Here is a 12190-nt window from a genome sequence, read left to right as displayed (position 1 = left end):
TGATTCAATTAAAATTTTATTGTAGTCAAGAAATACAAAAGTGAGATAAAATAATGTGAACAAAGGAAGAGATTTTTACTTCTAATGTAGTATGTAGCCAAGGATCATAGTAGACATGGACATAATTAAGTAATTTATATGGGTTGAAAGGAAAAGTGCCCAGGAATTGATGGGCTGTCATTGTTATGTCTCAAGCCTGAGAGAAGACTAGTTATTGCTGTGAAGCTTTACGAAAAAGAAACATTTTCTGCCTTTTTCCCCATTTGTAGTGATAGCTATTTTAAAGCTTTTACCCCTTCTAGGGACGAAGGAGAATAGCTCGAGATGCAAATTCTATTAAAAAGGAAATTGAAGAAGACAAGACAGAAGACAAATTGAAAGACAACGATACAGAGAATAAAGATGTAGTTGAGGACTATGAAACCGTGGAGAGAAAAGAAAACGAGTTACTGCTGGGGAGAAAAAATACACCAAAGCAAAAGGAGAAGAAAATTAAAAAGCAGGAGGATTCTGATAAAGACTCAGATGAAGAGGAAGAAAAAAGCCAAGAGAGGTACATTATCTTATATTTGTTCTCCAGAAGCACCTGTCTGGGGTACAGCAGCGCTCTGATCCTGCTTAGAGATTCAGGTTTGAGGGAATGTTTTCTTATTGGGACTTCCGTTCCTCTTGTCTAGTGAAGGTGAGACACATTGTGAAGATGATGTGTATCGCCTTTCGGAATTGGAGAATATACTGGTCGCACCATTTTAATAGCACTTGTGCCCTAAACAGTGGCCTCACAGAAGGCTGCGCCACCCAGTCAAAAGAAAGGTCCTGCAGTTGACAGCAGGGAAGGGAGCTGGAGAAAAATGGAGGAAGTGGACAAGAGGAAACAGCGACAGCAAAAATTCCATTTTAAAAAAGGTACAATGTGGGAAAGCTAACAAACACATGGGTGCACAGTACTAGCAGATGTTTCTGTGTGTTAGCTTTATCTAAGACATTTTTCTTTTCAAGTTATTGTATTAGAATAAGTGGCATGCACCCCTGATGCTAGTTTGGAAAATACATTCTTGCCCCACATCACACCAATAAATTTCAGTTTTTTAATGTCCATTCTGTTTGCTGTTGAGTGTTGGTATTTTTTTTCCATGTATTATACATGTATGGACTGAACTGACTTAAACATTACCAAAGATTAGGCAGTCCAGCTAGAGCAAATTAATGTCCGACTGTGTTTAGTTGGCCATTTCTGTGTTGTCAAATGGATTTACTAATTTTTATATGCTACTAAAAAATGAATCTTAATTCAGCAACAACAGCATAACACACGTTCTTGTAACATGAGCTCTTTTCCATAGTTACTTTTTGATTACTACATTATATGATGACAAATTTTCTAGAAGCTTAAGTAAAATTGGGAAAAAGTAGCCTGCTGCATCCAACTAGTGGCTGACACCCATCTAAAAATTAACCATTGAGAAAATACTTGTAAAAATAGGAATGATTGGTGAGTGGGAGAGGTGATTTTATGATTCAGTCCAAATAGGTACAAGAGCTATCACAATTACATGTGAATTAGATGAGTGAATAAAGAAAGTTCTGTATCGAAATAGGATTAGGAAAACTGGGAGGAGAAAATTGGAGTTGAATATAATGATGTGAGTGCAGAATTTCAAATATTTGGACAATAAATTTAAGCAAAAGTGAACCACTTAAATCAGGGCTAATTATAGTTTGAAGTTTTATTAAAAATAAGCATCAAAATATGTGTAATATGTATTTAATACATAAAACATGTAATACATGTATATATGTGTATATATGTGTATATATGTATATATATAGATGTGTGTGTATATATATATCTATATATATATGTAATATGTAGTTTTAAAAGCCTTTATAGTTGCTATGTAAATAGAATAATTGTTTCAGAGAAAATTTCAGACTTGAATATGAAAAAAAATACGCCCTTCTATTAAATAAAGATTGAATATATAGACAAACATAGTTCGTATTCTCATTCTATAACAGGAATCATGGAAACGGGAGATTTTTTTATCTGTAGACATTTCTGTTTTAAGTAGTTTCTTAATATTTTGAAATTACCTTATCAGACTATAATATTGAATGTGTCCTTCGAGATAAAACATTTCCCAGGGCAAATGAGGTTGTCAAAGCTTCTTCATGTCGGTTCCCCTAGTGCTCCCCAGATGAATGCCCCACGTTTATTAGAGCATAATGCCTCCTCTGAAAGAAACATTTACCACTCATGACATTAGGATGATCTTTGGTGTAGATCTCTTCTGAATCCTTGGAGGGTTAATACAAAATGTTTTGTTTATAAAAAATACTGAAATATTGTCAGACCTCCCTATGTCAATCTCTTTTATACCTGATTATTTTAAACAAAAGCTGGTGGGAGAGGAGTAAAAACACAACAGAAATCAGTATGAGATACACAAAGCTTTGTTCTCCTGGTGCTATCCCACAGTTTCAACAAGTGACCTAATATTCAAATATCTATTGCTTCTTTGTTACGGTAGGAAAACCTTTAAAATATAAACTAGTTTAAAAGATATAGTTACTGAGGTAGATAGCCCTTGTTCATTATTCTGCCCACTAAAATAAAAACAGTTATGCTAAAGACCATTCTAAATTGAGCAGAGTGGTAGTAAAGTAGATTCAAGACAATTTAGTTGCAGGAAGTTAGAAACTATCTTTCGATAATTTTCACATAATAAGGTGGCACTTGAATATGAATCCTAAAGACGTTTTCAAAGCACATGGCTCTTTATCAAAACTGATTAATTTGACTACATCATCAACTGTGATTGATTGGCCTTTAAGAAATATGGATTTACTTGTGGTACAGTGCACCGTTACGTAATAAATAAATTCCTTAGTAGGTAGTCCATAAAAATCTTCTCCTTCTCCTCCTTCTTCTCCTCCTCCACTGACATGCTATTAAGGTAATACTTAGGTTTTAACTATTCTACATGTTGAATTCTTTTAGCATATATTAGTTCTCCATTAAATTTTTAGTAGCATTATCAATGTTATAACTTGCTGCAGGGAAGAAACTGAAAGCAAATGTGACTCTGATGGGGAGGAAGATGAGGAAGACATGGAACCCTGCCTAACAGGAACCAAAGTGAAAGTAAAATATGGACGAGGAAAAACGCAGAAAATCTATGAAGCTAGTATTAAAAGCACTGAAATTGATGATGGAGAAGTTTTATACTTGGTACATTACTATGGATGGAATGTCAGGTAAGCAGAAAACGTATTTTCTTACTATTGAAATTTATTTCCATGGTTCAAAAAGATCAATGTTGTGAAGAACCAAAGAAAATGGTATATATAAAACAAATGGTTACAAAGCATACCTTTTATCTGAATTTTCCAAGACTTTTAACATCTCCAGTGCTTTACTAGCTGTGTCAGTACTTCAGGCAAGGGTCACCAAGATCCTGTGTGTAGTTGAACAGGTTGGATTTATTGCTCATTTGCAGTGAGGGAGAACACAGTAAGGGATACCATGGGGCATTCATCAAGAGAGTGTTAGATGAATTCATGAAAGTCCAAGGCACCGCCTCTGGAAACAGCAGTAGCCCAGGATTTTATGGAAACATCCTGCAGACCATGGGCAGGGAGGCAGGCCTGAAGCTCCCAATGGTGCAGGTGGTTTGTCTATTACATTTATTCAAAATCATGCTCGTATCGGGGCACCGGGGTGGCTCAGTCAGTTAAGTGTCTTGACTTCGGCTTAGGTCATGATCTCACGGTTCATGGGTTGGAGTTCTGTGTCGAGCTGTGTGTTAACAACTCAGAGCCTGGAGCCTGCTTCGGATTCCGTGTCTCCCTCTCTCTCTGCCCCTCCTCCACTCAGACTCTGTCTCTTTCTCTCTCTCAAAAATGTCTCTTTCTCTCTCTCAAAAATGAATAAATGTTAAAAATAAATAAATAAAATTTAAAAATAAAAATAAATCAAGCTTGTATCAAGTATTATAATTCTAAGTTGATTAATTTAAAAATGTTAGGACTCAGATTTGAGCTTGTTAGATGATTTTAGGGAGGGTTTAAGGAAGTGGGTTTTGCTGTAGATTGGATGTGGTCAAGAAGTGGTGATTAATTGTGTGATTGGTTTTCTTAATAAATCTTATCTAGAAGAAGAGAGGACTAGACCAAGGTTAGTGTTGTAATTGATAAAGAAGCAGCCGTTAGTCACTCAAGATAAAAGGATGTTGGTCATTTTTGTGGGTTGGATAATATTCCTTTTTCTCCCGTGTTTAGATACTATTATGAAGTGGTCTTGTTTTTGTCTTGATCTGTCATGGTCATGGGATAGACTTATCTGATGTTGATGTTCTGTGAAACTGTTGATGTTCAACAGGAGAACAACTGCATGTAGCTTTGAGTCCAGATCAGCTCTGTGGCTGATAGTACCAGGCCAGTTCCTCTACTCTTCTCTTTTCCCTTTGGAAAGTCTTATGCGTTTAATATCTCTGCTTGCCCTGTATTTGCTTGGAGCCAGAGTGCTTCAAGGTTTCCTTACATACTAGAAATGTGCTGTTATGTGTCAATTCCCTCACCTCTAAATTGGGTAAGATAAAGCACCTGCTTTATAGAATGTTGTGAGAAATAGTGCTTAACACCTGTATTAACATATAAAGTGCGTAGAACAGTGCCTGGCATACGGTAAGTACTCAATAAATGTTGACTGTTTTCTTTAGTGAGGGAGAGTTAGGTTTCTTTCATTTTGCATCATTTTAAGAATATGGGTTTAGGTGTGCCTGGGTGGCTCAGTCAGTTAAGCGTCCGAATCTTGGCTCAGGTCATGATCTCATGATCGTGGGATCAAGCCCCACATCAGGCTCTGCGCTGGGCATGGAGCCTGCTTGGGATTCTCTCTCCCCCTCTTTGTTTCCAACATGCATTCTCTCTCTCTCTCTCTCTCAAATAACTTTAAGAAAAAAAAAAAGTATGGGTTTAATGAATAGCATATAAAATTTTAAAATTTCTCAGACTGGTCCCTATGTTCTTCACACTTGTGCCAACACTAGAAAGAAACTTGTTTAAGTTTGTTTATGTATTTTGAGAAGAGAAAGAGCGAGAGAGCATATGAGCACGAGCAGGGGGAGGCAGAGGGAAAGGGAGATAGAGACAGAATCCCAAGCAGGCTCTGCACTGGTAGCCTGGAGCCTGATGCGAGGCTTGAAATAATGAACTGAGAGATCATGACCTGCTCCAAAACCAAGAGTCGGATGCTTTACTGAGCCACCTAGTTGCCCCACAAACTTTAATTTTTAAAACATGCTTATTATTCAATATTTATAGTTGACATACATTGTCCTATTAGTTTCAGTTATACAACATGATTCACCAATTCTGTGCAAACTCTTTAGTGATCTTAGAGATCTGTTGTTTTGTATGCACATATTGAATTCGGGGAGAGGGGTACTATCTTGTCAGCTCTGAGTCACTGTCTTTGCAGTTGTAGCACATTATAGCCTTTGATTTTTCTCTGCTTCCATTCAGTTCCAGCCATCCACTCTTACTCTGTGTGGGTCTGCTCATCTTTCTAGAAAGTCCCCTTCCTATCCTTTACTCTCATCTTTTTAATATTTTACTATATAACTTTTCTCAAGTCATTTTATTTATTTTTAAAAATTTATTCATTTTTGAGAAACAGAGTGAGACTGAGCAGGGGAGGGGCAGAGAGAGAGAGGGAGACACAGAATCTGAAGCAGGCTCCAGGTTCTGAGCTGTCAACACAGAGCCTGACGCAGGGCTCGAACTCACAAACCGCAAGATCGTGACCTAAGCCAAAGTCAGACGCTTAACCAACTAAGCCACCCCGGCGCCCCAACAGTCATTTTATTATATGCTCACGTTCTTCCTCACTGGTTATCTTCCCAACTAGTTACCTAACTGGTTACTGCTATGGTTCGTGGTTTTTCATTGTCCTTCTGTACTCCTAAAAGCTAGTATAATTGCGGTCTGCTGATGGAAACAGAGCCACTGTAGCTCCTAGAGAATCCAGTTGGGTTTCTAAAACAGGGTAGCATGTGCAATTGTGAGGGGAGTGCTGGTGTGTAGTTGAGAGATTCTGGGACCACCCTTGGTTGGCAGTATTAATACTGGAGTACCTACATGACATACTGTGGTGACCAGGCCATGTGGCCTCTAAATCAGAGGTGTACTCTAAATCAGACCTGTGCTTCTTAGTTGTGTGATAGGTCCCGTAAAAGTTTGAAACTGGGCAGTTACTCCTTTGCGCCTTGGACCAGATACATAAATAACCCTCTTATTGCATTTAGTAGACTGTCCTCGATTTTACTGTAGGTCTGTCTTTTACACCAGACTGCAAGCTGCATGACAGCAAGGGTCTTCTTCTTACTACTCTCTACAGTGTACACTGTAGACATGTGCCTGGCCAGACAGTGCCTGGCATGCTAGTAGGCCCTCAGTAAATGTCCAAGTGAGTGATTATTATGAAATAAGGTAAGAATAAAGCCTGGTAAAATGAATATATTGGGTTACTCCAGGAGGAGATCGTTTTTTCAAACCATAGTGCAGGTAAGTCATGGTCTTATGTCAACCGATATGTGGATATTGGAACTGTGTCCTTCCTTCGCACTGCTCCATGGTAACTAGGTTACACAGTGAGGGTATGGTTTCCATTAACCTGGTGCAGTTCAAAGTAAGGACTGCCTATAGTGTTTTTTGCCTGAGTTCAGATTTTAGATTTTGATTAAGCTCTATAAATACCTATATATTTACATAATGTAAGAACTGGCATTTAGTTGTAGAAAGTTTAGTTTCTTGTTTGCCCTGATTAGTAATGTGGACTGTGTTGAAATTTAAAAGTGATGTCAATATTTTGGAAGAAGGTATAAGGGAAATGAGGAGTTTTCAATTTGAGCTAAGCAGAATAAAAACTTAAAGGAAATGAAAGATCTTGGGGCATCTGGGTGGCTCAGTGAGTTAAGCGTCTGACTTTGGCTCAGGTCGTGATCTCACAGCTCGTGAGTTTGAGCCCTGCATTGGGCTCTGTGCTGACAGCTCAGAGCCTGGAGCCTGCTTTGGATTCTATATCTCCCTCTCTTTCTGCCCCTCCCCTGCTTATGCTCTGTCTCTCTCGAAAACAAACATTTTAGAAAAATTTTTAATAAAAAAATGAAAGATCTCTAAAATTTTTCAGAGTCTTAGAGGTAACAGTTCAGAATAAAATTTTATTAGAAATATTAGCAACTATAGGGGCGCCTGGGTAGCTCAGTTGGTTGAGCATCCGACTTCGGCTCAGGTCATGATCTCGCAGTTCGTGAGTTCAAGCCCCGCATCGGGCTCTGTGCTGCCAGCTCAGAGCCTGGAGCCTGCTTCAGATTCTGTGTCTCCCTCTCTCTCTGTCCCTTCCCCGCTCATGCTCTGTCTCTGTCTCTGAGAAATGAATAAACATTAAAAAAAAAAAAAAAAAAGAAATATTAGCAGCTATGTGGGACGCCTGGGTGGCTCAGTCGGTTAAGCATCCAACTTTGGCTCAGGTCATGATCTCACGGTTTGTGAGATCTAGCCCCACATCGGGCTCTGTGCTGACAGCTCAGAGCCTGGAGCCTGCTTCAGATTCTGTGTGTCCCTCTCTCTCTGCCCCTCCCCTGTTCACACTCTGTCTCTCCCTCTCTCAAAAATAAACATCAAAAGAAAAAAAAATACTAGCAGCTATAGAGTTCTGGGAGGAAAAGAGAGCTGAAAAGGACTTCATAAATAAACCTGGAACCGATCATGTTACAAATGTGAATTCACTTCACTTATCTCTGCATTCATTATTTGGTCAATAGAATGAATGCCAGTGTAACATCAACTTATTCTGTTAAGCTCAGGTCTGTGGGAAACAAAAGCTCAGTACAGAAAATAAAAGCCGTTTAAACAGTCTTGAATCTGCATAGGTTTTTCTTGCTCATTTACCCTAAGAAATTTTCTTGCCTTGTCCTGGTGGTGGCAGGTTTACAACGCACCTCATACAGACTGGTACTTGTTACCAATACACCAGCCCCTGTGCTCTTCATGTTTCTGCCAACAGTAGAACTGAACTCTTTAGTTTTCTCACTGCTGTTTCATTTGGTGCATACATTTCAAATAAGATATTACTGTGAAGTTTTATTTTTTTCTCTGTTTTAAGGTATGATGAATGGGTGAAGGCTGACAGGATAATCTGGCCTTTGGACAAAGGTGGACCAAAGAAAAAACAGAAGAAAAAAGCAAAAGTATGTATATAGAGTCATATCCTTTATGATAAGTATAGGTATTATTTATATTATACTGTGTTTTATAAATCTTGTTTTCTCATTGTAATAATCATCTTGATTTCTTTAAGGTAATTGTGATTTTCTCTCTGGTAACCCAGAAGCTAAAAAGTAAAAAATGTAAACACATTACCATATTGTTTAAGGAAAGATAAAAACCAGGGACTCCCTAGGAGACAGGCTTCAAACTCAAATGTCTCTAGGGGCTCTATAGTAAAAGGGTAAAACAGGATTGATGGTGACAAAAAAGAGGACACATTCCTCATCAAGAGAGGATGGAACTCACCACTCTTGTGGGATGCAGACTCAGGGTTGTCAGATTTTAGGATTTTTTTTGCAGACAACTGTCTTGAAAGCTAGTACTAGATAAATCTAAAACACATACCTGCTGGCTAGTTGTACTCAACATCCCTACCCTCAATTTTCAGCCTGTGCTGTAGAAATTCACCTAGGGTTTTGTCTGTTTGATGGCAGGTCTCTTTCTTGTCCTCAGGGAATAGTAATGAACAAGGAGGGGTGCTGAGTAGTTGTTCAGTTCTCTAATGCATGGACTCTGGCCTTCACCATGGGACTGCGGTGTTACAAACCATAGACTATCTTATTCATATAATTATAACTATGTTAGAAAACCACTTGTTTTTGGTTTTTCTATAAGCACGAACTAAGAGTTGACATATAAAATATATAACCTTTTTTGAGTTACGGTTTTCCTTGGAGAAGTAGAATGTCTGTAGAATGTTCATTTTTTTCTAAGGCATCGGCCCTTCTCATACGTTTTGTTGCTGTTACCCAGAATAAAGAAGACAGTGAAAAGGATGAAAAGAGGGATGAGGAGAGGCAGAAGTCAAAACGAGGACGACCTCCTTTAAAATCTACCCTTTCATCAAACATGCCATATGGTTTGTCTAAGACTCCAAACAGTGAAGGAAAATCAGGTACCAGAAGTGCTCGCAGCAGTATGCCAGACAGCTCACCTCTGTCAAATGGAATGGAAGGTGCTAATTTTGAGGATCGTTGATTTTTTAAAAAATCAATAATACAATAAAACTTTACTTGTGTGAGAGATTCATAGAAAGTCATCTAAGTTTTTAATCTCATATAATTTAAACTACAAAACTTGATTTGAGATAAATATTTTATTTAAAAAAAAAATTTTTTTTAACGTTTATTTATTTTTGAGACAGAGACAGAGCATGAACGGGGGAGGGTCAGAGAGAGAGGGAGACACAGAATCTGAAACAGGCTCCAGGCTCTGAGCTGTCAGCACAGAGCCCGACGCGGGGCTTGAACCCTCGGACCGTGAGATCATGACCTGAGCCGAAGTCGGACGCTTAACCGACCGAGCCATCCAGGCGCCCCTGAGATAAATATTTTAGTCTCTCATGTTTACTTATGACTGAGTGATGTCTTACTTTAATTGGAATACTTTTCTCGTCAGTATTGTAGGAGTATTCTATTTTGAAAGAAGATGGGTTGACAAGTCATGCATCCTACTGTGTGCTGCACTGTCCTTCAGAGCATGCACCAGTGTCTCCTACAATTCAGTGCTGTTCACGCAGGATATTTCAACAAAGCTGACACCAAGGTGTTCAAAGCGCACAAACTAACGTGGTATAGGCATGTTTTGTGATGAGTATAGGTGAACATACTTTATTTTGCTTTTAACTTTTTTCTCACCTTTCTACCTTTGTATGTTTTCCCATGAAATTTAAAATGTTAAATCCTTGTCTCATCAAAACGTTTTCCTCCCTTCAAGAAAAAAGCTATTCTGAACTAGGACTGCCTTTCGTCCACGTGGTGTTTGTGTGTAAATTAGAAAAGGGCTTCCTCCCTCCTCATCACTGCCATCTACTGGAAGCTTATCATAACACACAAATGCAAGATGTCCACCAAATGAAGCGTGTCTATTTGAGTTTGCCTTTTTGGACTTCTTTACAATAGGAGTACCATGTGGGCAGAATTTTTATATTTTACAGTTCCTGTACATTCTCACAGCCCTACTTTATTATTTTAAAAAATTCTCTAACTTAAAGAGAATGAGTTCTTTTGCAAGAAGGTAGCTTGCCTATACTTTTATGTCTTTAAATCAAAAGAATATTTAAACCTTTGGGAATTCAAACTGCTCATTTTGTACATCTCTTCTATTCAGAATTTTAAAAAATAGAATGTCATATTCCTTTCTAGAGACACAGAATGCCCATTACGTTTATTAATCAGTATCTATTAGACCTCAGATCAAACCACTTAATGTATTAACTTACTATCTCAGTACTAGTCCTTTGCTTTTTCTGAGGATTTTTCATAGCCCAATTTCTGAGATTTTTTCATAGCCCAAACTAGCTCTTTTATAGACTTGAGATAGTAATATTTTCAGTGTAATGTGTTTTTACATGGAGTTAATTTTGCAACTTACCACCCCCTTCCATTTTTTGGCCCAAATGTATGATTTATCAGGAATTTCTACAGGGAAGTATTCAGTGGTATATGATTTAGAGTGGTAGAATTTTTATTCTAAAATTACATTGGTAATTAAGGCAGAAACCTTTGTAATACAGTAATATTTCCTCTTGCAGACTCTTGCTCATCTGATAGTGAAACAGAAGACCTTTTAGAAAAGAATTTGATGAATGAAGAACTTTCTCCTGATATTAAAGACCTAGAAAAAAATGAACACTTGAATGACGATAAACTAGATGAAGAAAATCCAAAGATTGCTGCACATATATTAAAAGAAAACGAAAGGACACAAATGCAGCCTTTAGAAACACTGAAGTTAGAAGTTGGAGAGAATGAACAAATAGTACAGATTTTTGGAAATAAAGTGGAACAAGGAGAAGAAGTTAAGAAAGAAGCTGAAAAATCTCCTAAAGGAAAGGGAAGACGAAGCAAGACAAAAGATCTTTCTTTAGAAATTATAAAGATTTCATCATTTAGCCAGGATGAAGCAGGAAGTGAATCTCATATAGAAGCTCAGAGTCTAGAATTTTCTTCACTAGACAGTAAAAATTTTTCCTCTACTGCTGAAGATGAAATTGACCAGTGTGCAAAAGAAAAAAAGTTGAAACGGAAATTACTGGGACAATCATCACCAGAGAAAAAAACAAGAATCGAGAATGGAATGGAAATGACAAACAGCGTATCTCAAGAAAAGACCAGTGACTGTATTGCATCTGAGGGAATGAAAAACTTAAATTTTGAACAACATTTTGAAGTAGAAAATGAAGAAATGCCATCATTAATCGCAGAGTCCAACCAACGCAGTCAAGAATTGACTAGTGAAAAATTTGACAGTCCAGCTGAAGAAACTGTAAATACTCCACTAAAAGAAGAAGAGGATGCAATGCCTCTGATTGGGCCTGAGACCTTGGTTTGCCATGAAGTAGACTTGGATGATTTGGATGAGAAGGATAAGACCAGTATTGAAGATGTAGTCGTTGAAAACTCTGAGTCTAACTCTCTTGTTTCTATTCCACCTGCCCTACCTCCTGTTGTACAGCATCACTTTTCAGTAGCTTCACCACTTACTCTCAGTCAAGATGAGTCTCGAAGTATAAAAAGTGAGAGTGACATAACCATTGAAGTTGATAGCATTGCTGAAGAATCTCAAGAAGGTCTCTGTGAGAGGGAATCAGCAAATGGGTTTGAAGCCGGTGTTGCCTCTGGTACCTGTAGTATAATTGTTCAAGAAAGAGAGAACAGAGAGAAGGGTAAGGACTTTCTAGGGAGAACATCAGCCTTTATGTTCAGCCCCAAAATTAGTAAGTTAAGAGTTTTAGGAATTCTTGATCTGTAAAGTTCACACCCTCCCTCCCTCCTATTCTTTCTTTCCTTTGTACGTCACGTCCCTACTTTCCCTTCCCATGCCTTTAAAAAAAAACGTACATCGAGAAATTCATGTG

General features: G+C 38.0%; 1 protein-coding gene across 2 annotated transcripts in view; it reads left to right on the top strand.

Moving 5' to 3' along the window:
- Nucleotides 1–12190, top strand: part of ARID4A (AT-rich interaction domain 4A) — a 69433-nt gene that overhangs the window by 41840 nt on the left and 15403 nt on the right. The window contains exons 16-20 of one of the 2 annotated variants that reach the window (XM_049612682.1): nt 303–553; nt 3061–3258; nt 8168–8252; nt 9085–9226; nt 10865–11998. In XM_049612682.1, the coding sequence (XP_049468639.1) occupies nt 303–553; nt 3061–3258; nt 8168–8252; nt 9085–9226; nt 10865–11998 (1810 nt within the window). Of the gene's footprint in view, nt 1–302; nt 554–3060; nt 3259–8167; nt 8253–9084; nt 9287–10864; nt 11999–12190 lie in introns of both variants that reach the window. The other variant, XM_049612681.1, reaches the window with a different exon arrangement.

Source organism: Panthera uncia (assembly GCF_023721935.1).
Source record: "Panthera uncia isolate 11264 chromosome B3 unlocalized genomic scaffold, Puncia_PCG_1.0 HiC_scaffold_1, whole genome shotgun sequence".
Classification (NCBI taxonomy): domain Eukaryota; kingdom Metazoa; phylum Chordata; class Mammalia; order Carnivora; family Felidae; genus Panthera; species Panthera uncia.
This window is presented reverse-complemented; position numbering and strand designations above follow the sequence as displayed.